This window comes from Fringilla coelebs (genome assembly GCF_963513975.1).
Source record: "Fringilla coelebs genome assembly, chromosome: 2".
In the NCBI taxonomy this organism is placed as follows: Eukaryota; Metazoa; Chordata; class Aves; order Passeriformes; family Fringillidae; genus Fringilla; species Fringilla coelebs.
Genome location: NC_140029.1, coordinates 33325034 through 33352790, shown reverse-complemented (window position 1 = coordinate 33352790; position 27757 = coordinate 33325034). Strand labels below are relative to the sequence as shown.

At 36.8% G+C, this 27757-nt stretch overlaps 1 protein-coding gene across 1 annotated transcript in view; it reads left to right on the top strand.

Moving 5' to 3' along the window:
* OCA2 (OCA2 melanosomal transmembrane protein) overlaps positions 1 to 27757 on the top strand; it is a gene marked incomplete at its 5' end in the record, with an annotated part of 159046 nt that overhangs the window by 16410 nt on the left and 114879 nt on the right. The window contains 7 exon segments of the mRNA XM_084225463.1: positions 4885 to 4983; positions 5591 to 5779; positions 9223 to 9280; positions 10153 to 10225; positions 18380 to 18537; positions 19031 to 19113; positions 19454 to 19607. Of these exon segments, the coding sequence (XP_084081589.1) occupies positions 4885 to 4983; positions 5591 to 5779; positions 9223 to 9280; positions 10153 to 10225; positions 18380 to 18537; positions 19031 to 19113; positions 19454 to 19607 (814 nt within the window).

Sequence of the window (27757 nt, the reverse complement as noted above, 5' to 3'; positions counted from 1 at the left end):
TAATGCTTTCATTGCTCATTTTTCTGACATCTTAGTGGGGCATGGGTTTAAAGGGTCTGGAGGTTATTTGATGATTTGATGAAGCTACATAAAGAAGTCATCAGGAAATATATGGAAAATGTTTTGAGATATGAGCTCTGGAGTCTTTGATCCTTCTCTTACTCTGAGTGTATCAGCTGCCACACTTGAGTTGTGATGAGTAGTCATAACAATTTCCCCATGGTGTGCTACCGCTGAGGAGAAATGGTCACAGAGGGTTGTGTCTTTGTGTGGGCACATGTATATGACAAAGTTGTCAGACGTATGTATACGGCTGCTTAATGCACAGTAAAAGTAAAGGTTTAAGAGCTGAATGCTCTAATGTTGGTCAGCACAGTCTGTACCACATAACTGTTCCCCAAAAAGTGGACTTTATCAGAAACTCAAATATACCATCTTGGCAGAAGAATGTGTTTTAAGTGCAATCAAAAGGTGGTCTGGGGATTTCTTTCTTTGTGGTTTTTGTTTTGTTTTTTTTTTTTTTTTTTTTTTTTTTTACAGTAAGAGTAACTAGTTCAGGACATATTATTTGTATAAAAGTTTTCTATTTAGGGAAGATGAAGCTTCTGAAATTAGACTTTATTCTGAAAGAATGTAGTAATGATAAACTAAACTCATGCTGTTGTGACTGGTCTCCTTCATGATTAATTATCTCTCATATTTTTACTCTGGACTTCTAGGAAACTTTGCTTAGTTGTATTTGTTGTAAACTCGTGGCTCAGCAGTATTCTTAAGCTTTTGTTTAAGAGGTAACCTCATTCACAGAATTCACAGAATCACAAGGTTGAAAGGGACCTTAAAGATCATTGAGTCCACCCCATGCCCTAACACCTCAACTAAACCATGGCATCGAGTGCCATATCCAGTCTTTTGTTAAATACATCCAGGGATGGTGACTCCACCGCCTCCTCAGGCGGACCATTCCAGGACTTTATCACCCTTTCTGTAAAACACTTTTCCCTTTTCCCTAATATCCAACCTATATTGGAATGCGTCAGCCTTGATGCAGCTTGAGACTGTGTCCTCTGGTTCTGTCAGCTGCTGCCTGGTGAAAGAGACCAACCCCCACCTGGCTACAATCAACTTTCAGGAAGTTGTAGAGAGAGATAAGGTCATGTTCATAATGGTTTTAGTTACTAGTTTTGAGTCAGATTACTAATTCAGAGAAGCATCCTAGCTCTTTTTTCCCCTGAAGAGATTCTGGTTTTAATTTTTTTATAAAATGAAATTTTTAATAAGTTATGGTAAAAACTGTTGATGTTCTAACACAATATGTATGCTTCCATATTCACTTCTTCAATTCTGACCAAATCTTTCCCATGGAAGTGAGTATTATTGCTTTCTGTTTTCATAGAAATAGCTCCCCAATTGATAGTTGTGAGCTCGGCATAACATATGGGAGATGAAAGATTATATTAGCTGATATTTAAAATGTACCTTTTTTATTATAAGGAATAAAAGCAATACATGTGTACCATGATTCATCTTTTCAATACAGGGCTAAGTAATAGGTTCAAGTCAGATCTAGTGATAATTTAGGAAATGCCTGAAAATGTGGTCAGAGTGCAGGTCTAGGGCTTGACAGCAGGAAGGTATCACCTGCAGGAGATGGCAGACCTCGTCAGTCACCAACTCTGACTGATGTCTCAGGAGTCATCAACCCATCACTGGGAGCAACTGGAGTCTCCCACATCTCTCCCTTTCATCTCCTGCTCTCGCTGTACCCCTCCAGAAAGCCAGTTTGACCAACTCAAATATTCTATGGTTCTCATATTTGATGTAGAAAATGCTAATGATTTTTGAGTCTGAACTATGAGAGAAGAACTGTGAACACAAGTGATGTCCAGCCTACCAGATCCTTGCCTGCAAATCTAGAGTGGTCATTTCATCCTGCAAACAGGCCTACCCACAATTGGTTAATGAGCTGACCTGGTGATTAGCCTCTTGGTAATGCTGCTGAATCGCTCTGTAGAGGTGGATTGCGCTCCATTCTAGCATATGGATATAACCAAAGTTTCTAGCTATTTGTTCAGGAAGAAACATTGAAAGTGTGACCTGACCCCAGGTTTTGAAATGTGTTACATTTTGATTTGTTTCCTATTTATACAGCTTCCCAATTACCAGCTACTTGCAGGGTTGAGGAGCACTAAGAATTATGCTAAGATGGTTTTTGAGCACTGCAGACTTCCTCTATCAGTAGGGGGTCTTTGGGCCTTCCTAGGTTTTGGTTGCAGATGATCTTTTATCTTTGCATTAAATGGATGATCAAATTGCACCTCCAGCATCTGTGCAGATGTATGAGGGGCACAGAGGGGTCTGTGCTAGGCTCTCTATTCAAGGATGACTTTCATTTTTATAGTCCCTGCAATTTTTTAAATGATGTTTTCACAACTTTTCTTTCTAGAGCTTTCAGCCTGCAAGATTCCTTTATGCCCTAATTAGCTTTATTGTTTATATGACTCTCATTCTCTAATTAGAGTAATCACATCATGGGGGAGTTGAGGCTCTTTTGCTTTTTCTCTAATTATTTTTGTTTTGTCAAGCCTGGCTGTTTCCTGCTGCTTATTCTTGTCCATGTGTTTTTATTCTCCGCAAATTGTTGTTGTAATGTACTAATTGTTTTTACTTTATCTGAAGACCTTTTCCTTTTTTTTCTGTCTTTGTCATTCTTGGCCATCTGTTCAGCTCCATAGCTCCATTTAAAAGTGACAGGACCTATACCAGCAAGTGGGGATAACAAAGTGTCAGAAGAAAGTGAAGATGATATCTAAGTGAAGGTGATGTGTTCAATTAGCATTGTGGATTCTTCACCTCAGGTTCTGTCACTTAAGCCATCTTTCACCTTACCTTTATTTTCCTTTTCTTGTTGCCATTCCTGTGGTTACTTCACCCTTCAGCAAACTGGTTATTCACAGTAGTGGTGAAGAGCTGCTGTGGTGTGGATTGTCAGTGGATATACATATGCCTGTGTAACATAAAGCAATGTTGGTGTCAACCCCTAACAATCAGAAGAAAATGGAAGTTTTTATAGAAAGTGTCTGGTTACTAGCCTCAGATTTTACACATCCCAGGAGGAAAAGATCAAAAAGAAGTGCAGAAAGGTTAATAGTGTGCACAAGGTGAGGTAAGATCAGAACAGCAATATTATGTATCATTTGAAACCTTTTTTTCCTGTGGAACAAATGACATTGTTGTGTTTAAAAGTAGAAACAGTAAATGGTCTTTTCATCAGTCAAATTTCTGAACTCACGCATTCAAGGTCCACCATCAGAATAGTTATAAAATTTCCCCATTTGAATGCAGACTTTGATTATAGTGGGATGTTGGGATTAGCCAGAAGTACATCAGCAATGCATGGTGAGAACACATTTAAAGTCCTGATAGTGTTCCTGCTATCCCTATGGGTTCCATTTTGTAAAAGCTCTGGGTAGCTTTTTACATTGAAAGCCATGATGAGATTAGAAGAGTACTTGCTTCAAAATAACAGTTTCTCCACTTAGACTTTCTTCTGTGTGAATGATATTCTCCTGCTTTATAAAGGAAGCACTTTGATACAGATTATGCAATCATCTTTTCACAGATGAAGTGTCAGTGCAATGTAGCACCTGAGTTGTAATCTGCCCAACATTTGACATGAGGTACTGGGCAATTGAATTTCTCTAACTCTTTCCATTTCTTCAGCTGAGACTGAAAATATGTGACTTAAAGCAGAGTTTGAATGAGCATTGTGGCCATTCAAAGCTGAAATAACCATATCCAATTGCTCTGCACCTAGCACATCTTCTGACAGAAAACACTACTGAACAAACAAGCCAAAGCAGTACCTGGAGGTTTTAATTTTACAAAATTGAAGTTAAGACACCGCTCTACAAATTGCAAGAAACTTCACTGTCTTCCATCGTGTTATTAAGTCAAATATGCAAATCCTTCTTTTTGAGCTGTCCTTATATTTAGAGGACTGAATAATCAGTCACAGTCGTGTATTTATTTAGAAGCTTATGATTTTATCATTTCTTTCTCCTCACAGTCCAGCAATAGTGGAAAAAATTTTAGGTTTCCTCTAAGTGGGTTTCTCTGGGTGTATTGAGATCTGCATTTTGACTGTATGGCCAGTATATTTCTTTGAGACTTTCTGGTGGTGGGAGGCTACAATTTTGAATGGAATAAATCTGAGTGTATCTGAATAATGTTGATTTTGATAGGAAATTTCTCTGAAAGAGCCCGGTCATGGGAACATGCTCTAGAATGGCTCAATTACTTAGTCTCTACCAGAAGTCTGCCCCAAAGCCAGACCTCTGTGATTGTGATTGATTGTCTTCAGCTGCTTCTTAAGTTTGGGGATTTATACTTTAGCAAAAAAAGCTCCTTCACAATGCTAAGCTGCAATATGGCAAGAAGTAGCTTATGCTGTTTAATTATCTGCAACACCAGGACCAAGACTTGACAGAAACCATTTGGAAGGGATTTTGCTGCAGAAATGAAGTACGTGTCTTCAGATTTTCTTCCCTAATACCGAGAGTATCAAGGTTGCTGTAGAGATTTGATTTAGAGATTTGTAAATGGTGATCCATGCCTCAAATAACATTTATGGGAAATAGGTTCTTCTATTATCTCATATTTTATGAAGTATGCTAGTGTAAACTTATACGAATGAGTCCCCTGTGAGTAGAAAGTAACTACCATGATTAGTTCAAACTTAAGGAATGAAAACCCCAATTTAGGTCAACACCATTCTTAAAGAGTATTTAACTAATTAGATAGACTTGTAGCAAAATATTCTGCAGATCTTTAGTGAATAATTTTGCTGCAGACTTATTATTCTGGTTTTTTTTTCTCCCTCCAAAGATATCACTTCAATTTTTCAAAATTATTCAGCTCGAGGTCAAAAAACACTGTTTTTACAGAGAAGACACCACTACTGAAGGTTTCCTCAGAGGAAAATGGGTGAGTTACTTTCATTTTTCTCTAAATATTTTTTCCTCAATTCTCTTCTATTTAGTTGCATGTGGTTCTTTCTTATATCCTAACACCAAACCTGCTGGGAAATAGAGGGAATAGCAGGGGCTGTAAGCAGAAAATTACTCTGGAGGACCATGGTAGCAGAGAAGGGGCCGAAAAAAGGGAAGGGAAGGATGTAAGATGTGAGGTCAGGGTGATTAGAGAGCCCTAAGCATAGACAGCTGCATGTTCTGTGCTCTTATTTCTTCCATGTGCTGTTACATAAAGCACACTGAAAGACGCAGCAGAGCTATAGGGAAGGTCCTCATGATGGAGCTTGCACACCAAATCCTGAAATACATCTGCCTGGTGTGTCAGAGAACTGGTACTCTCAGGTGGACCCAAATGTCACGGGGTCTTTTGCTCTTGCTCCCCAGTCTACTCAGCTGTATCACCAAGAGGGCCTTGGTCTGTACTGAATAAATCTCTTTCTATAAAATTTTCTGTAAAAATCTCCGAGTGAACATAAGGTTCTGCAAGGCCAGTTGCATCTACTACCTGTTGAAATAAAACACTGTTTTGTTTTATTGTGTTTACTGAAAATGTGTGACAGGTTGCAGTGTATGGCTCTTCATAATCCAGATTTTACCACAGATGATGATTCATGGGACAACAGCTCTGCAGAATTTGAGCAAAGGTTTCAACTGGAAAGTGAAATGACAAGTTTTCCCAGATCTTCTTCTTCTGAGAAATATGAAATCTTGGACAACCTTCATGTCAAGTTCAATTTATCAAAGATGAGGTCTGAATTCAAACATTATGATTTTTTTTTAATTTCTGCATGTACTTGTGTTTATTCATAGATGTCTAGAAAATTATTTTATGTAAATTAATAAAATAGGACTCGATATTTAGACTGTATCTTGCCATCGATAGTTTGAAATTGATTACAGACTCTCCATAATGATCAATAGCCCCTTCTTCTAAGAAGAATCAATCATAGGACCTTTCTAAATTTGTAATTAAATACATTCTATAATACTTTTAGCATTTTTTTGAAATAATTTTTAAAAGCCCTGTGGTTGATTCCACAGCATTTTTTTTCTTCAGTGTTTTGTTGCTTCACTTTAATTCAAATATGTATGTAAAAGTTCTTCTGTAATCATTGCAGTAGTTTTCCCCATATACACAAAACAAAATATAATGAAGCCTTTTTCCATCTTGGACAACATTAATATATTTCACTCTTTACTCCAAAGTAGTCTTTTATATCATTTAGGGCATGGAGGAAAATTAACCTGTTAATATATTAAAAGATAGCAATATGATAAGAGCATAATTTCGAATTTTCCCGGGATATTTTTGCTGGGGGTTTAACAAGCAAAACCTTTAATCTTTGATACTAATTCCCTCTGCCCCTTCTAGAGGTTCAATGCTTTTTCTAGTTTGTTTTGGTGTCTGTAGATAGCTCTGCAGGCTTTTCATGGAGCTCAGCACTGCAGGGCCACATCTCCTTGTTGATCTGCTGTGCCTTTCCAGCAGCTTTTCCCATTCTGTATGTTGTTTTAGCTCATCACTTCACAATTGTTTTCTTCTCATTGTGCATATGGTTTTGTGCTCTCCCACTCTGCTGCTGAACAAATGGAGCAGGAGAATTCCAATGACTGCAATTAGTGCAATGTGAGCACATGCAAAGAAGTTTGGCAGATGTTTTTCTTCACATTCTTAGTAGATTTCCCTGGTATTTGATGGAACAAAGGTATCGATTGGGAGTGTGAGATCCATTGTTTCCAGTACACTTTAGGTTTATAGTCTGGGGAGGAACAAGTTTTTCTGGCAGAAGTTCCCTTGAAATATTTTCACTGCTGTAGTGCAAGCTGTACATGTGGGATCAGCTCCTTGGCTGCTGTAAATCAGCACAGCGCTGCTGAGATAACAAATGATGCTAAACTGCCCAACACCATATGCAGATCAGATCAAAAATCATTTGGCTTAGAAGAGGGGTAGAAATTCTTCATAGATTTATACTCCATGCATTTCCAAACTGAAGTCAGATAGGATTGTACTGGAGGCATATATCAACATAGGATTTGGCACAGGGCTTGTACTTGCATCACTGTGCCAGATTAGCACTATAGGAAGAGACAGATTGCAAACCATGGGTGAGTCCAAAGCTGATCATGTCTCAAATGTAAGCTGTTAAAAATGCTGCTTCCCTAATACAAAATGTCATGAAAACAAGCAGATGGGAGGAAAAGACCCTTCTAAATTCTATATTTATTAAAACCATTTCCAAAACCTTGTATTTATTACACCTTGCCAGCTCCTTTGGATGAGTTTCTATTATTTACAAACAAGTGGTTATTAATTTATAAATGCTTAATTAGTATTTTATTTCACTTATGTCTTAAAATCAAGTGTTTTTTAATAATAACTTTATTATTAAAAATTGTAAGTCCAAAGTGCAAACAAAAAATATAAAGTACATTAAAATTAAACCAGTCTGCATTACAATTTATTAGTTCATAACCTAATAAATTCTCAAAACTCCAGAAGGAAACTGTAATGTAAAGATGGATAGAATTGACCAGCAGGATGGAGGATCTATGACTAAACTCTCACTAAGTATTTTCCATAAATCACGTTATACCAAAAGACATTATCAGTGATGAAGTGCTGATAATGGCTTGTGTCATCATTCCTTTCTTTTCATGCCTATATTACTTTCTTCCTCACTCTGCCATCTTGCTTTTCAATAGAGTAGGGCTACTTGGAATTTCTAGAAGAAACCACCTAACTGGCTTCCTTCTCCTCTTCCTTCTCTAGCTTTTCATGCTGTGCAAAGTTTGGGTAAAGTTGTTGCCACTTGTATTAAATAGGGGACTTTAGCCCCTTTGTACCAGTTTGTGACAACACATTTTTATTAACTGCTGGTTTTTATTAGCTGCTGTTTGGAAAATTTTGGAGAGGGGGGAAACTTTGGAAAACAATGTTTTTGAAAAATGGGTCTCCAGTAATTTCTGTTGCTTTTTGTCAATGAATTGATTTAGGGACTTATTTTCACTGTTATTAAAAATTATTTCTAACATTCTTCAGACTATTCTGGTTTAATATTTTCTCCTGTAACATCTGTCAATGCAGCTTTTTATTGCACTCTTTGTTTTTCAACTAATTATCCTGGTAACTTGAAATGTTTTCCTTCTTGCTTGTCATCAGGTTTAAATCAAGCCCTGCATTTGTCATTCTGTCAGAAAAACAAGGTTTGAATGTTTACTTTTGAAAAAACCAAACAGAATAAGAATATTGATGCTTTCAAAATGAAAATATGTAACGAGGTCAAACCTTCATAAAGGCTTCTGTAAATGAAGACATCAGTATTACTTATTGATGGGCAGTCAGAAAAGTTTTGGTTGAGTTGTCTTTTGAGTAAGATTAAAAAATGGTAATTTAAAATGCTAAATCTTAAGATTTCTTTCTCAAGACCATGCATTTTCAACATCCACATTTTAATTTAGAGTTATTCTTGCCTAGCCCACTCAGTAATAAGCTTGGACAATTTGGAATATTTTGTGGCATCTCATTTTTGAAACAGGGCATTCCTTCAATGGGCACAGGCATGCCATGGGGAAAAAAAAAATCAGTTTTGTTAGTAGATTTATGCTCATGAAGTATATTTGGTGTTAAAAGATACTGTTAAACCCAGAAGATTTTTACAGCTTGTTCTTGTCTTCAAACTGTATTTTCTAATACTTTTCAGGGTGTGTATTGTACGTCCAGTTTTGAGGACGTTGCTCATGACACCATCTGTCTATGCAACAACCAGTGTTTTCAGCACAGCCATGGCACCTCCCTGTGATAGCAATGCTCCTTTGCCTCTCTGGGAGAGACAAGAATCACCTAAGGGGATTAGGGTCTGCCAGGGGCCAGCAGCAGTAGTGGACAAGTGGTTCCAGGATCCAGCACCAGCTCATTCTGCAGCTTTCCCTTAGATTTTCCAATGGGCAAATCATTCTTCCTGTGCACTGCGATCCATCTGGCAGCAGAGCTGGTGCAGGAGTCCTGATGGTCACCAAGTCTTCCCAAGCCCTTGCTGATCTTGCTTTGTGTTGTCTGTACTCTGATGTGATGTATTATCACCCATACGTGCTTACCATGATGTTTCTGAAATGTCAGAGCTGTTAAGAGAATAGAAAAGGTTGTTCTTAAACTAGCCAGATAGTAAATACGTGTTTCCTTGTGTTTCAGATGCTGTCTAAATTTCCTGAAAATTTCAGGCCTCTTTATCTTCGTAGTTGTCTGCTCTGTAAGTATGGAATTTGTGGTCTTCCCCTGGCCCCCATTCCTTTAGAATTAGTTCAAAATCAGCTGTGATATTTTCTCCTAGCACACAGAAAATGTCTTGAGGCATTGACAATACTCTACTTGACAACACTCTACAGGGCTTCATGCCTAGTCATAGTCCTATTTGGTGCACTAGTCACCTCTCAGGACAATGTGGTTGGGTAAGCAGTTGATTTGGAGGAAGAAGCAGCTTAAGCCCAAATTTGTAGGTCCCTTAAGGATGCTTGTTGAATTTAGGATGGATCTTTTGATCCTGACACCGGAGGAATGCTCATTGGGAAAGCTGTGCTTGGGAGGATGCTGCGGCAGTGTCAGTGCTTCACAGTGTCAAAGGCAGAGGGTGATGAGGAATTTGGCATCTCCTTCAGGTGGCCAAAGTGCTGCCCTCTCTTAGCAAAATCTTCAAATTCAGCAAAATCTTCAAGTGAAAGTCTAGAGAAAAATGAAAAAAAGTTGGAGTTTATTTTTTTAGTGGCTGTGAGGAATTCCTTTTGGGGTAGCATGGCTTCTGTGCCAGGAAGAAAATAGAAGACACTCTGCATTTCCTCAGGTGGGGGTGCTGCTTTCCAGAAGGATCCTGAAGATTGACCTAAGAGACATTTTGAAAAAGTGCATAAAATATGTGACTTTGTCTGTAAATTAACTGAAGGAATATTACTGACTCTTGTTAAGTATCCCAGAGATGCTTTTCAACTGTGGTGGAATTATACTTAAAAATACTGAAACAATTTCACAACTGAATGTGCAATTTGAAAGAGTATTTTTAAAGTATTTGAGATAAGTTTGGCAGTTTTTGTGTTACTAATGTATGTTTATTTTTTATCCTTGTCCTAGATTTTATTTGGCATTTATCCAGATCAAAGTATGCCCTGGCAGATGTTGGCTGTATCGCCTCTGGAAAGCTTCTGTATCCTTCTTTCATTGGAAAATAAGGGATTTGATGTTTCATTGATAAAGAAGTTGAAAGGGTGTGTATTTTCTGTCTAGTACCCTGAGAGGACAGGGCGTTCTCAGAGCCTTGGCTGCATTTGGACTTGTCCTTGACATCGGCCCAAGTACTCCCTCTCCAAGTTGTACTGAATGGCACCTGTCTGGGGCCAAGCAACTGTTTAGAAGAACAAGCAATAGAACAGCCCCAAATAAAAATTATTCAGCATAGGTCAATACAGATCTGAATGTGAAAAGTCTTTAAGGGTTGAACATTTAGTTAGTAAACAAACAAAACCTTTTGAAAATTAGTTACATTTATTCTTCCCCCTATATTTCTAGATAAATCAGTCTGGTCTGAAATCTGCTTGACTCTTATTTCACTAGTGTTAAAAGAAGATGCACCTATAGATACATTTAATGAGTTCCTGCAAGGTCCCTTTTTTAAAAAAGGTGCAGTAGGTTTTCATTTTTGAGATGCTTTGTTCTTCTATATAACTGGTCAGTTCCATAGTTTTGGGCAGGGAGAGTCCATTTTGATACTTTTAATTATTAGCATTCTCACTGTCACCAATAATGACACTATATAATGCACTAATTAGTAGGGTAAATGAGGAAGAAAATGTTAGTGCTTTAGAGCTGTTTATAATTAAAAGTTGAGATTGCTTTTTGGAGGGAAGCAAATGGACTTTTAGTAGGACAAATGACAAGTTCAGCTGTAAACTCCCATCAATATCCTGTTCACATCAGTGTTTTTGGTCCTTCTTGAAGCTGTTGAAAGCTCCTATGGTGGTGTAATGTGGTGTTGAACAGCATCCCGGCTGTCACAGCCTTATCTGCCAAACGAGGATGAATTGAAAGCGGGTCTTTAAGCTCAAGTTTTAGTCAACTGTTGTAGCATAAATTGAGCATTTCCTCTCTTTTCATATTTGGGTTGGACCCATAATTGTTGCATTCAATGAATTAGCTCTGCAACCAAATATTCCCTTCGTTTCAGGGAACTGCATTTGGAACTGGGATTCTAGACAAACAGGTGTTCCTGTAGTTTGCATTTTACCTATCATGTCAGGACACTTTGAGACAAATAGCTGTCAGACCATCAGAATATAGCATTTCCATTTCTTACTTGACAAACCCAAAGCTATAGCTTTTCAGTTTGTGTAATATGTCTTGAAAACTAGATATTCTGTCTGCTGTCTGATGTCACTGAGCTGGGGAAAAGTGAAAGGCAAGCAATCCAGCAAAGCCAAGCTTCCTTTTCAAGGTGATGTAGTAATTCAAGTAGAAGAGTCAAGGAGAAAGATTGCATTTCTAAAAGAGTTTTGTAAAAGGCACCAGCTACCCTGAATGTCTTCTAACTGTTGCTGTCAGTCTCCATTTGCCCAGCAGTAAGTTCATGTGGTTGTCTTCCTATTTATTGCATAGTGAAGAAAGTATTCCACTTCTTGGCTAGGCCTGGGTAATGTTAACCATTCAGACAGCAGTGCTAAAGATGCAATTTATGCTGGCTGACAGACTGCAGTACTCCAAATGGACACTACAAGCTACTCTCTGAATGACCACAAGATTTTACTGGTAGGTTTGCAAGTGTGCTGCAGCAGTCCTTGTCCCAAAGCCCTTGGAAGTAATCATATGAGACTTGGGGCGGAAAATAAGTATCTTAGCTCATATGATGCCAAAATATGCAAATGAGCACACTTTACCTCTTGCTTCTGCTTCAAAAGCTGTTTAGAAGTGTTGAATAGGTACTAACCACTATTTTTTTTAAACTCTTTCCTCTCAGTTCTGTTTATTTCCAGAAATGCCCAAGCACACTGTTGTGAGTGTGTGCTCATGTATACAATGTATCTCCATACACTAAAATAGTCAAAACCAAGTGTGAAATATTTTTAAAAAACAAATCTAGTCATTATTTTTGGACTTCATGTCCTTTGTCATCCTGGTGTTACCCGGATTTTTTTGCTTTTTCTGCCTTGCCCATGAAATCTCAGGTTTGCTTAGGGGCAGGACTTTCCTTTTCTGGTGCTGGGAGTGGTCTTCATTAGCCGGTGTGGAGGTGACCTGCTTTTCAGATGAGATCTCTGTTTATGTTGCTATACCTGTATCTCTGGTTTTCTTCCCATTACCTTCTTTATTAGCCCACATGTATCTCCCATAGATTTGTCCATCCCCATGGATACAAACCTGGCATGTAACACTGAGTGTGCTAGCTGCAGATTCTGGAAACAACATCTTGCCTCCTGTGAATTAAGAGAAGCTTTCTGAATCTGTAATTTTGGGTGTGGTTGGTTTGGTTTTTTTTTTTATTTATTTTTAATACTGATTTCCGTATAGGCACCGGACATAAATTCAGTGATTTTAGTATAGCTTTAAAAAATATTGGTAATGGCTCTCTTTGAACATAAATTCTTGGGATTTATTAGTTTTTAAATTCTAACAGTCAACTGTATAATACCAGAAAGAAGTAAGTTTATACTGAAGCCTGACTTGAGGACCCTTTCTGCAGGAAGCAAGATTCAATATCACTGTTGATGTAAAATGTGTGAAGCATTTTCAGATCTTTTGTTCAAAGGCTGTATGTTAAGAGGAGAACATTTTTAATTATTAAGATGATAGAAGAAGAGATATAGAGTCTGAATAAATTCCAGCATTTCCTTGTTTAAGGAAACAAGGAAACATGTACCTATTCTAAGACATGAACATTCTTATTTTTTCTTAACTCTTTGGCCATTCAGACCTTCAGAAAATGTCTCTCCATTAACTGGGTGATCAAAGAGTGAACGAAAAAAATTCTTGTTCTTCACAACTTACATACATTTTCAAACTTGAAAAACTTTCTGAAGTACTAAATATACTTTGTGTTCATTCTTTTGTTTCTAATAACTACTGCCCTGATCTAAGCAAATTTTAAGCTTTTGTCCAACAATAGGGAATGGACAACTAGACAGTCCATGGAGCAGAGCTAGACAGTCACTTTTTGACTTGAACTAGGTTTTATGAAATTAAAAAGTAATTAGGATTCATCATGCTTTAAGGAATTTAGAGATATGTCTGTCTCCCTGATACAGTGCCTTCTTTCTTTCACTGTATCTCATACAGTTATAGCTATATCTATACTTCTCAATAGTAGAAATATTTTCTTTTTCAAAAAAGTGGTAAGTCTACAGCTAATTTCTGTGCAATGGATCTCACACCTACCTTGCTGAAGTGTGAGTTTCCATCTTTACTCTGTCCCTCAGTAACAACCTTTTCTTCCCTCAACATTTGTACTTGCACCCAGTCATGTTATAGGTGAGGAAAGGTTAGATCAGTGTGAGCAAAGCAATTTCATTTTGCTTTTTTGGACCGATTCTAAGAAATTAGAAGGGGAGTGGACTGTGAATTCTTCCTGAGTCTGGCCAAGGATCTTCCATTTCTGTAAATATGTTTTAAAATCTTTCAGTCCTTATCTGATTATCTGATTGTTTAGGTGTTTGATATCTCCCCAGTTACATTTTTGGAGCAAAGGATGACATTTTGAAAATTAAATATTTTCACAGCACCCAGCATAGAGTTTCTTACTTACTTGCCCTTTATGTTATAATAAAACTCAATAAAAGTACATAACCTGAAGTCACACCTAAATGTGTATCTGCTTATTCCAAATCAGATAAAACCAGAGATATCAAATTGAATAGATAGGGGCCATTTTCATGGAGGTATTTCCATTCTCTCCATGAGAGATTTTATCACTTCCAGTCCAGGATTAAGGTCTCAAATTCAAAAAGCAGAACATGTATCTCAATAGTAAAAATATGTTGAATTTTAAATCATAGGCTAGATTTCTCTTTTCTTTGGATTTAGTGGAACTATTTAGAACAATTCCACATATGGATGAGGAATCTCTAGGACATGCAGACTTAAAAATCCTTATTATCAAATTCCTTGCTGAAGTTGTATGAGTTTGAATGATTTCTTCATGAATTTGTGTTATTGGTGCAACTGTTCATCATGGAGCAAGGAAAGGTCACTAAAAAACTTGCAGTCATGCCATGACCATTAGTGACATGGAAAACAACATTTCCCACTCCCTGAGCAAGAGGTATATATATAGAAAGAAGGATTGTGAGGCAAAGAATATAGTTATATTTTAGCAGAATTTTCAGCTTCCTTGAAGGTTCTTCTCCAGGGAGCATAAATTAATGTAATTAATTACAAAACCTCTCTAATCCCTTTAATTCTTTTTCCCCTTTGAATATTTTCTTATTTTGTAACTCTGGTTTTCTACTGGCGGACTCTCCTCCATAATTTTTCCTTGCAGAAAGCATTTAAAAATCATTTCTGTTCTTGATGTTGTTGGAAATGTACTAAGCATTTAGACCTGCAGGCAATGTTCAAGCTGTTAAATAGATGGATGAAGACCAGGACCATGTGCAGAGGCAGCCAAGAAACAGAATCTCAAGACACAATTGATAAAATGCTGTAGAAGTTATTTTGTTACAGAACTTCTCAAACTGATGGAGCAGAGAGAAAGGATGTATCCACTGTAGACAATAATGGATCTGCACTCAAAAAAGGAGGAAAATAAAAAATTTATTGAGCATTCATCAGATGGGGCAACCAATAGGGACAGAGAAGTGTATGGTTTAACTTGTTATGTTATGAAGGGATGATATAGAAAAATCCTCACCAGAGATGAGAAGAGGGGTAGGAAATAAAAAAAAGAAAAGCACAAATATTAATGCAGAAATAGCACCAGTGAAGGACAATAGGCAAAAATGGGTGCTAAGATCCAGGGAAAAGGCCTTCTTTAAAATGGTGATATCCTAGAGAAACTAGCATAACTGGTCATAAATCAGGATGAATGGTGTATAACTACTTCAGAAACTTGCTGAAAAATAGTCCATAGACGGCATTCTCAAGGTCCATTCTACAGTATACAGAATAGGATATATAAATGGATATTAAGAAAGCATAAAGTCATCCATCTGTGTGCAAATACAACTGAGAATCTCTGTCAAACAGGGCTTTTTGGCTGCCTCTGTACGTATTGAAATAATTGCATGATGGAGGGTAGAGCAGGGACTCAGTATTTTGGGGACTGACTCAGCTACTCCTGAGTTAGTCATCCTAGACTCTCTTTATAGTTAAAAGAGAGAATGGATGTTCCTCATGAGCAGTTATTCTCACCTCTGTGTGGTAGTCCAAAATGAAGCCATGAATTCCATCTTATGAGCACCCTTTCATCACTGATTTTAGGGAAGCAACCATCAGATGCAGATGTCCAAAGTACAGGAGCAGGAACTGTGGTGGATGAATACCAGTTTAAATGTTCAGTCACTGCATCCCATTCCATCATGTTGTCTACATAAGACACATAAAAATAAAGTAACATGAGGTGACTTTCACATACTGCTAAAATAGTCTTCAGAAAACCAGGATCAGGAAACACAGCTCTTGGTTCAGCTGGGAGCAGCAGACCTGCTCTGGTGCCAGGTGTAAATACAGACAGCCACAGTGTAATGCTTCACAGAGCAAATACAAACCCAAATCCCTTGACGGGCTAATTCACAGCAATAATGCGATTTCAAGAATAGAACTATTTCAAAATGAAGCAGTTTAGCTGAAGTGAAATAAAAAAATATCAGCTCTGTCTGTAAAACTCCCTAGGGAAATTTTTTTTTGCTTTAAAGGGGCACACTGGAGGACACATTACAAAAGAAAACTTCAGGGAAGGAAAAGCATGCTTAAATTGCAGAATAAAAGGGAATATTAGAAGTAAAAAGAGAGTTTTCCCAAAAGTTCTCCATATCTGAATGATTAAAATTTAGAGGAAATCACATTCTGGCAATTTAAGGGAAATATAAAAACAAGGTAAGGCAGAACAAAAATATTCTGAAGTGCAGCTTGATTAAAAAAAAAAAATATTTTCATGGAAGCATGTCTGAAATTTTCCTCTGGTTTATTATGATTCCAACTTTCATAAAGGTGTGATCTGCTGCAGTCAAACAATGGAATTATGACAGAGCCCCTAAATATTGTTTGGAAAAAGATAACTCTGATGGGATTTAAGAGCCTCAGTGCAGACTGGTGAATGATGTTCTGTTGCACTTGCAATCAAAGGAGAACCTTTTTTTTTCCTATGGCTCTTTATAATGGTTTTATAACTGCACAGAATGGAATGGAAAAAGTATCCTTATCTGTAGAGGAAAAGAAGAAAGGAGCCACTCTTCTTGAAAATAATGTTTAATTTTAGACATCCTTTCTAATAGCTCCTGAATGTGTCATCAAGGTAATTACAGGATTTATTTTAAAAGTATTGCTTAAAAGGAAGCTGCCATAATTATATGCACCTGAAGCTTTTCAAGACATAAGTGGTTACATGCCTAGTGAAAAACTGACTATAAAAAGTTGTCCCAAATTGTAGGGTTAATGACTTCAGGTGAGCAGACCTTTTAGAAGGTTTAATTAATGTCTCTAGTTAAAGATACGGCTATGGGTCCTATTGAGACTCCTATTATATATCAACTAGTGACACAGAAAAACTGTGATGCCAATTGTATTTGAAACTTTCAGAAACAGAAGAGAACTGTTGTCATTTCTCTTTATGTTTGCTAAGGGATGTGAGTGTAAATTCTTCAGACTGGACTTGTCTCTTGATTTGTTACATGTGAGATAATTTTTTTATCCTTTCCCATGTGATTCGTTTAAGCAAAGCTTAAGCTTGGGAGCTTAATTAATGGCATGTGAGTGTCACTGGTGGTGTTTGCTCAGCTTGCCTTGCAAAGCAGGGTGAGATTTTTATCACTTTGAATGCATTGGCTGCCCACCTCGTACCAGATCAGGTTTTATTTTTTTTTTGGTTGCTGTGAGAGATTACTCTTTTCTGAATCCTGAAGAACCTCATAATCTCCCAAATCTTTCCCCGTTAGACCCTGACTTAACATGGATGATCTTCCCTGGGGGTCACTGGAGGCAGGACAGAGCACGGCACTTCCCTGAGTCCTCTAACTATCATGAGTTTTTTCTTTTCCTGTCAAAGCCTCTTAGTTTTGAGGGCTACAAAACATCTTTTTGGGAAAATTGTTTTGGTGGGTATATGATCTGGTACATTTTACTCTCTTTTTGTAGTATGCTCAATAAAATATTAGATGTTAAAACCATAAGATGTTCAAGCATGTGATTAAGTCTCATGATTTCAATGGAACATGCATGTGTAAAACTAAAGAGTTACTTTGTTTGTTAGCTTTTTTTTTTGTTTTGTTGGTTATGTCTTAGCTTTCTAGTGGTCACAGACAGGAGCAAAACAATTACAATATTACTCTATAACAGTAACAAACAAACTGTGAAGGGTTTAGAAGTTTGGGCTTTACAAGCTTGACCTTCCTCATCACCTCCCTTCCCCATCCACCAAGCCACAGGGATGCTTTGTTCAACCGTGCCAGAAATGGACTATTACAACGCTAGGTTTAAAAAGCCCTAGATGTATTGGAGCTAATAGAACCAGACTTCCAATGGATTTGTGGATCATGGTTGGCTGATCTTTCAATTATACTAGACTAGGAGTGTAGTTTGATCACACCTTATGTGAGATATCTCAAGAAAAAAGAAGCAGATAAGGGAGCTGAGTGTGATAGATTCTGTGAGTACTTCAGCTGAAAGGAGGTTGAAAATATCTTTCAGATATTTGTAACATTGTGAGCAAAACTTTGACCAAAAAGCAAATAATCAGGCAAAATCCTCTGCAGTTTCTACACTGTTTTTGCCAATACAAGTTCTGTGATGTTTAAATTGCTGAGCTAATGGTGTAGCCTTTCATTAGCACAAGTACTTACAGAGTAAGTACTTCTCTGTGTCTCTGTGTTTTTTTGTATGCTATTTTGAAGCTTTGATACATCAGGTGAAAGCGCTGTTAATCCCAAAAGTCACTAGGGAAGATATATTTGTTATGAACTTTTAACTCTTGTTTTATTAGGAAACTTGGTCAAAACAGTACTACTTAGTGAGGAAGCAGACATTGATTTTGTTTTTTTCAAAATTCCTGAAATTTAGCTGAAGAATGTATTTTTAAATATAAATTTACTATTTTTTTTCCTATTTATACAGCCTATACTATTTTTACTGGAAATTTGCACCTTAACAACTTTATTAATAGCTATGAATCTGACTGACTTTCATGATTCTGCTCTGTTAAAGTTAGACATAGGAGGCCCATTTGGGGCAGAAGTTGTTGGTGAGCAAACAGAGGAATACATCATTGTACAAATCAGCCAGAGTGAAGACATAGGATCAAGGAGGAGGCGCCAGCAGCAGGTGATAGTTGTTAAATTCTCTTTCACTTGTTCTGAGATTTGTTTTATCATTTATTTCCATCACCACTGTGTGGATTAAGTGGCCATGCTTCTTCTTGCTGCAAAGTGTTTCAATTTCAGCATTAGAAAACTTACTGTAATTAAAGTTGCATTTTATTTTGCCTTTATAAAGCTTCTCTGGCCTTTCTGCATTAAAATTTTGCTCTCTATATTCAATGCAAAATGTGTTTTGGCATCATCCCTCTGGAGGACATCCTGGAGGTGTCTTTCATTTCATTGATTGAGTGAAGGTATGAGGATGAGTTAGTTTGATTAAACCTGAGCACCCATAACAAACCCAATCAGGGGGAATTGATTTAGGCTGATTTTATTCCTGACCCACAAAAAACCACAAAAATGTCCAGAAGATAGAAAAATAGGAATAAAACCCTATATCAGAGACATATCACTATCACTGACTTCTGCTAATACTGCTGAATATGAATCTCTTGCAGGTGGTATACAACTGGTCTCTACCCTTAAGTTCAAGAAGAAATCATCAGATCATCACAACTAGAACCTTCCAGATACCAAACAGGTTTGCTAAGAGACTAAAAAATTATGAATTGAAGGAGCAGTTTCCATAGAGTTGACTATGATAATGTTTTAAAATAATTATTGCTGCAAGTTTTAGAAGGGCAGGAAAGGATGACTTCTTGTTGCTCTTTGAAAGTACTTACAAGACTGGTTTGTACTTGAGTTAATTCTAAACAATACTTTTTAGAAGGGTAGAGTTTGTTTGAATGTATTTGAGGAGTTGCTTGCTTTTGTAAAGATATAACAAGTATATTGGTAAGTACTCAATATAAAATAATGCACAAATACAACAAAAGGTATTTCATTCCAGGAATAAACAAAACTTCTTTTTCTTTCACCAGAGGCACCATCTTCATAAACATTCAAGCTTTCCTGCAGGAGTCTGGAAGTGTTCCTCTCTCCATGAAGCATCAGTACCTTCATGCAAATATAGAGGCACAAGTAACAGTTGCATCCATCATCTTAGTAGGTGTCTACGTGCTGATCATATTGGAAGTAAGTCAGTTTTGTACTTGGATTTTATTTTTTTCCCTAAGCTGTAAGTGGAGCACAAGAAGAATTTTCAGTCTTGGGCTTTGATATAATTCTAAAATGTGTATATAACTTCATGCATCATCAGTGTTGCTAATGATATGAATAAGATACACGTGGGGAAATTGTTCTGCATTGTAAGTGATTTTGCCAAGTTTTTTTAATGTTACAGTGATCTTATATATTTTTCTATTAGGCTCTATAAGTTTTTAATATTTCAACAGATTTCTAGTTTTGTTGTGGGAGTAAAAATAGGTCTGAATTGTGAAAGGTGTGGAAAATTTGTTTTTAAGTTAATTATTTTATAAGGTAAAAGAAAAAAACCATTTTGTTATTTACCTTCTCTAAGGTACCTCAAATTATGAACTTAGTGTACTTTCAACAGGTTAAAATGAACATATATTTTAATAAGTGACTTTTAGGCATTCTTTAACTGTATTGAGCTTGAATTAATATGAAATCAAGGGACAGGGAACTTTTAACATATGTTGCAACAACCTTACAAAACCTTGAGGTACTAAATCAAATAAAAATGCATTACATTACACTAAGAATGGAAAGCATATAATAAATAACACAGAACTCCAACTGGATTCTTTGAACTGAAAACACTTACTTTTATCTTAAATGAATTACAAATGGAGAGGAATACTTATTTAAAAAATATTTTTAATTCATATGAGCATCCACACTGTCAATTCTCTGAGTCATATCACGCCTGATTCACATTAGTATGAAACTAAGAAATGAATTAAATCAAGTCTACAAGGTACTCCACAGTATATATGTCCAGCATGCTCATTTTTCTTCCACACCCATTGCATATTTTGAGCTTTTAAGCCTGTTCTCCATTGAAATGGTAAGGCTGTAAAACTTCACCTAATCAAATACCAATAATGAATGTACATAACACAGCAGATGCTTTAGACATTTAGCTTATGTTGTTCAGCAATGATTATTTCTTTCTAAACCTAAAAAAGCCTCTGTGTACATTATAAATGAACAAAGACACATTATATTAAATGCAGAGGGGGATTGGATTAGATTTTTCTATAAATATGTCTAGGCACTCAGCGCAACCCAAAATAGTCCTAATACTTTGAAATGCAACTTATTTTTTCAAAAAAGCTGAACCAAACAAAAATCCCCACCCCTAAACCCTCAACCCCAACTATGCAACATTTTAGCAGTTGCAAAAACATCAGGTTTTAAATGTATGTAAAGGGGGGGATTTTGCATCCTGAAAATCTGCTTTGGAAAAATTAATGTGGAAAAGGAAACTGAAAAGCAGAGCCAGGGAAAGCATTATTGTTCCTTTTACTTTTAAGAAAAAGACTTAAAACAACTCATTAAATTATTGTTTATGCGAAAATATCAAGGAAAGATTTCTATTTTTGGCAGAAAAAATATTTCTGCAAATTCAAAAGTAGAAATAGATTCTCATAAGTAAACTTTTTTTTTAATTTAGAGTGTGGAAAGCTACATATTGCATCATAATATTAGCTATTTTCTCCATAGCATCTATAGAAATAACAAATGCTATGACAGGAGTAAATGCTAAACTCTGTTTTTAAGTTCTATGGTTCCCTTGTGGATTTCTTGCAAGCAATGGATGTTAATATTGTTGGAATATGTAATACTGGCTTTCATCATATACAGTATTTATAACTTCAGTGCCTGAAGTCCTGCTTTCTCAACACATTGCACTCTCTATCCCTTTAGCTGTTATCACTGTTAGAGAAATCAATGCTACTGCAGAAACTCTCTCTTTAATTTTTTAAAGAGATAGATCTTAACTTTTGGTGTTGCCACTCCCCATCTTTTATCAGTCTTTATTATTTTCCCATATTTTATTTATTATTATTTGCAATACAGCTTCAAATTCAGATACTGTGGACACCCCAACCAGTTTTAGAGCTATATTTTCACATATTTTCTTTAAAATTGAAGAAAAAGGAAGCATCTTATCTTATAATAGAGGCTCTTGTTAACAAATCACAAGAGCCTCTATTTCCTCCTGCACAGCCCTTTTTTCCCAAGCATGAATGGTAGATCTTGCCCACAGCCTCCTCATCCCCACTTTCCTCATCTTTTAATGTTTTCTTGCCTTTCTCCTCTTGCTCTTTGCTACCTTAGTCACCAGGGACTGTGCAAAAGAGGCTGCAAGGGCTTCTGCTTCCTGCAGATACAGAATGATGGGAGAATATTGTCAAGTAAGAGCTTCCAGCTGGAAACTGAAGCGCATTTACTGTAAACAATTGTCTTCTCCAAACTTTTACCACTGTAAACATTCAGGGTAAAATCTACTTTGTGGCAGCTGCTTGCCTCCAAGTTAGCATCAAATGTCTAAATTAAGCACCTCTCCTTGTCAGTGGAGGCCTCAGGATGTGCTACTCTTCAGAAAACAAGCTGTTGGACTTCATTTCTTCAGGCATTGATTTTCAGTGTTGTTTCTTTTGAAACTGATTCCATGTTATGTATTCATAAAATAAAATTATCTTTCTCATAGAATAAGATGCCCATTTTCTTCTTTAATTTCCAATGATTTCTAGTTTCAGGCTTAACACAAATATGAATATTTTCTTGCTTCACAATTCTTGTACTCTACCTCTGAAATTTTTTATATTGCTTTTGCCTCCCTTGATCGTGTCTTAATTTTTTGTTCGGAGTTTATGGGCTATTTTTTTTTTTTTTAACCTTTATGCAATCATCTGTTCTTTCATTAGATGTTAATTCTCTTGAAAATTATTTTCTTCAAATATCAAAATTATTTTCTTCAAATATCAATCTGTTCCCTCTCCTCTATTCCCTCCCCTTTGTCCCAAAGGAGAAAAACATTCAGCTTCTTGTGGTGCTTTTGCTTTGATCTACTCTATACTATTTTATAGACTTGTTGAAAACACAAAGTATTTAATTTTGTTCTTGAAAGCATAAACTGCACAGGAAATTCAAAAAACTGCATGTTAAAATAAGAAAGCAAGCAAGGAAGAAAGAAAGAGTGGCAGGTTTACTTTTGTTGATCTCAGCTCTTCTGTCTGTCTGACCTTTCAGGATTACTGTGGAAACACTGGTTAAAATGGGTTACAAGTATGTTTTCACATTGGTCTACAGGGACATCTGGTGTAAAAGATGGATGTGCAGAGTTCTACACTGATGTTGATGCATTGTCAGACAGGCCTTTTCTAATTTTGATCCTCAAAATGCATATACTCTCTTGACTGAAAACAATAAAAGAAAAAGCTAGAAAATTTTAATTTTTATAAACCCCTGCTCCAACATCTGTGTTCTTTCAGCTGAGAGTACTTGATTCCTCTGCCTTCTTTGATTTCCATAATGTTTTCCAGGAAAGCATTTTCCTATGTGACTAAAGTGATTATTTGTAGCTCATTAACTGAATGAGGTATCATTTCTGGTCATAAGGCATGGTCAAGGAAAAGTTGTGCAGATAAAATCTCATTGTTAGCTATCGGAAAGATTAGTTAGATATCAGATAAATACAGTTAGATACCTTTGCTTTCTCACCCTGTCCCTGTTTTTGTCTAGGCAAAATGGGATAAGGCACTGGTTATGCTGAAGAGAAACCTATCTGCCCATCTATGTCTTAAAATATCTGTTAAAATATTAAAGTTTTGCTGGTATGCAAAGAAGTTTTTTTTAATTCATAAAGCTCCTATTTGTAATTATTAACGGCATATTTGCAGCTATGTTGGAGCTGCATTAATTAGAAATATGTAAGGAGGAATGCTAGACATCAATTATTAAAGGATAGAGTTCATTAATTGAAATTACTTAATGTGTGCCCTTGTCCAACACTTTCCCCTAATAATATATTTGTTTTGTGTTGTGTGTTAAAATGCAGTGTTAGCTGTTTATGATACTTGAATGAGCAGAAGCAAATGTGAAAGTAATTGCCTTTTAAAAGCTATTTTGTAAAATGTTACATTTAATCAGGAGAAAAGGCAAAATAACATTTATTACACAAAGTTAATTTAAAAATTTGAAAAAAAAATAAGAGATACCAATAGCATATCAAATGGAAGAAAAGTGCATCAGAAAAAATAGCAGAAAAGCAAGTATCAGAAATTCTATGAGACTCTCACAAATTATATTATTTAGCTTCATACCCTGTCTCGTAATTAGCACTAAGAAAGATCATGCCAGGATCTTTTAAGTGGCATTTTAATGATCTGACATCTTGAATGACATTTACATGTCTGTATTTCTTTTTAAAACACATATACTTGAAAGTGCAAGATCTGGCCTTAAAAGCTCTAGTTTCTTACTAACATGAAGTATGGGCTTATAATCACAATTTAAATTACTTTAATGGAAATGGAGTGTGTCAGTTTCTCTCCATACTACTTTTCTATTATTAACTAACTTAAATTATGAATAAACATCCCCTAAGCTTAATTTCTTTAACTCATATCAGAGTGATTTTTAATAGCATCTAACCAGCAGAAATTAGTTCCAGAGAACAAAACTTTTATGTGATTTTAGTCTGACCATTTTTCTGTCATTGCAGGCTGCTTGAACTAGTGTTTACTAGCAGGAAACATTTTTACAACTGGAATAAGGGGTTATTACTGCAGTCTACACCCACACAGTCCAGATTTTTTATCAAATAATTATGCTTTAGAGAGGGAATAGGAAAAGAGAAGAAATAGTCCTTGGCTATTATGAAGCATAACATTAAGTGATGGAAATAGGCCAGTCTTAAGGGATATTTTTTTCTGATAAGGAAAGTAACAGAAAATGTGACTGATCAGAGAAGTGATCAGCTTAGTCAGCATGGCTTCTCACTTCCCATCCATTCTTGTATTGATCTGTCTTTAGATACAGACTGAGAAGAGTGTGGATTAGAATGTTCCCACCTCCAGATATGTCCTCCCAAAAGACTGGTAGCAAAGGAACAGAAGAAAATCCATTGCAGTTATTGGAAAAGACCATGTAAAAAAGGAAAGAGTAGTTGATGCACTCCCTGGCCTTTTGTCAGAGAGAATATGTTCCTGCTGCTATGGATTTCATTTGTTTTAGGATAAAAAAAGTTGTGAAGAGGAATTAAAACAGAGCTGTAGGGTTTATCAGAAAATTAGGGACAGATTATCAGAACAAACCTTCTACTCTCCTTGATAAGACTCCGAGCCATACCTCCCTGGGCAAGAATAAAATTTTCCCCTTATCTACCCCATTGTCTGGGAGTGGTAGGGAATAAAAGAACCCAGAAGTTTTAAGTACTGGGAGTACTCTGAGGGTTGTAGAGAACCTAAATCAGGGTAATGAAGCCTAAACATAAAATCCAGTAGTAAAACTTACCTTTAATACAAATCAAGCTTCCTCTGGAGTAGTCTAACCTCATCTGCCCTGGGCAACAAATGGTTTTGGATCTTGTTTGGAGTCCCCATAACTCTAAAGAACCTTTACCATTCAAAAGTCTCTTTCCCTCCATACCTCCCCAGCTGAAAGTGTGCACTTTGATGAGGGCACTCTTGCCACCCCCACGAGAACTGGTTTTAGGACACAAACTGAGGGTGTGCAGTAAAGCTTGCTGAGGTAGATGCTGGATGACTGGATTGAACAAGGAGATCCAGACACAGAACAGATCCATCTATCCTGTCTCCCAGAGTGAAGTGTTCAACAAGTGGTACCCTATATATTCTTCCAGAGAGAACAGCCTGCTCCTGAGCTACCAATTAAGCAGTACAGACAATTCCCTAATGCCTTTCCCTAATTGAGGGGGAGGATGTGACCTCTGTGTATTTTGATCTCAGTGCATTTTGAGAAGCTCAGAATTACTTTCAATCTGCTGTGCAGGAGCATTGCAAGTTGCTCCTTATGAGGAGGGTTTTATCAGTACCCCCAAGGTGCCAGGATTTCTCTTGCTTGTGTAGAGTAGAGCCACTGCCAAAAATGAGGAGTGTCTAAAAGGATAGAGCCAGCACCAGTAAGATAAACTAGTCATTTTTACCTGCCCTAACTGCAGCAAAGGGAAGAAAGCTTAAAGGAAGCAAAATTCTGTAAGATGAGGAAGGGATGGGTTTCAATTAAAACAAAAGTGCAATAAAATAGCAAGCAAAATCCCCAGCTGGATCACAGCTTGATATGTTATAATAACAATTTTGTCTTATTAATCCAAAATGAATATTGATTTTACACTGACTATTGCCTGCCTAATTGTTAGATCTATCATGGTAGAAGTCTGGCTGTGCTCTGAATATGTGTGTTTTAAAGAAAACACTCCTTTTGGGCGCTATGGTACTTCAGCAGCATGTAAACTGTCTTTAATTAAGAATGAACTAGGAAAAAAATTGCCACTGGATGGTGCTGCTCGCTATTCTAAGGACCACATAGGATTGTCTGCTTTAAAAGGTGTTGTCAGGCTTCTCTTTCCACAGAATAATATTTTTTAAAATAATACCAGTCAAATTTTCAACACTAAATGCAAAACCTAATTTCCAAATGGCCATTTGCTAATTTCTGTGCCTTTTAAACCTAATTTTGAACAGTATTTTGTTCAATTTGTGAAAGACTGGCAAATACAAATGTTTAGCCCTGCCTTGCATGCTATTTTTTTTTTGTGGGTTGGTGTGTTTCCTTTCTGTTTGAGAGAGGGAACAGAACATTAAATTAGCTTAATTGAATGCTGCCATTCAGCTTCTTCCCTGCCTACGGCAACCAGAGGGCTAGAGAGCCATGAAGTCTTAAAATTTTAACAAGTTAGAACTCATGTGCACTTCTAATGCACACAAACAGGGATGAGAACCACTCAGCTCTTTCTGGGGCCTCAGATGGTGTCTTCCTTCAGCAACAGCAAAGGCAAAAGTGAAAGAAAAAGCTGAAAGGGTAGGGGGCAGGCTTGAAGGGAGATATGATGACAAGATTTAAAGAGGAAAAAAATTCAGAGAAGAAAAGTGGAGTGAAAAAAGACAGGAGATGTCAGGGATGAAAGACTCTCCAGAGGAACTGCTAGCTAGAACAGAAAGTTCCCTGTAAAGGTAATGCAAACTGCAGCTTGCTCTACTGTTCATAGTGTGTAGCTGTATTTCTGCATGGTTTATTAACCTACTATTTTAATAGGGCTGACAAAAATTCAGACTGGGAAGATAAAATTTCATGATTTGGTCCATGTCCTTTGTTTACTAGAAATTCCCAGTCTTATTAGTCTCAAGAACGGAGATAACCGGGACAACTGGGAAAATACAAATGGTGGCATCTTCTTCAGTTTCAGAAAATGTTCTGAAATTGTAAATGTAATAGAGCATCTCTCAGTTCTCAAAAATGTCTTTAGGATGCAAAGAATGAGGGTGTGCATTGGGAATGCTATCAAGTACCTGGAGTGGATGGAGCCAGCAAAGCCTGCTGAGGTGCTGGAGAACTGGATCCACCCTTGCAAGACTGAAAGCTTGTTCCTAGTCCAGCCTGTGGCTAAACAGTGGCTTTGATCCTGTTGGCCCACAGAAGCAGTTTGGTTTCTTTTGGGTTCTCTACTGGCTTATGATCAGATCTCTTTACTTAAGTCATGTAGAACATGTTTTATGCAGCTAAAATGCTACAGGAATGAGTGCCTAGGACATAAAAATGATTACTATCCTCTCTTTCTGCAGAGCTCACCTTTCTATTAATGTGGACTCAAGGCCCTGATTTACAGAACATGAGTTTGTTCTCTGTGCATCTGTCCACTTCTGTAACAAGGCAAAATCCTGAAATTCATACCAAGTACAGATTTGCTTATCAAATTTGACTCAGAAGGGCTATCAAGCTATCAGTTACTGCATACTACATTTTGGAGTTTTCTGGTGATATATAAAACTGATTTTCTTGACATCAGAACCATTCCAGCATGTAGAGTTTGGAAAACATCCACTTATGACCATTGTGATATAGGTATGGCAGACTTCTCTCGTACAATTCTGGTAGAAATATTTGCTAGGTGTGATGTTTTACCTTTTTATCCCTCTTTTCCTTAATATTCTGAGGTGAGAGGTTATTTCAAAACAAGACTCAATTAGCAGTAATTTCAACCCTCATTTCATAGGATTACACCCTCTTCTGCATCCTCTGTCCATCATCTCTACAAATATATACCCCCCCTTCCTTGCTAGTTCCATGTTCTT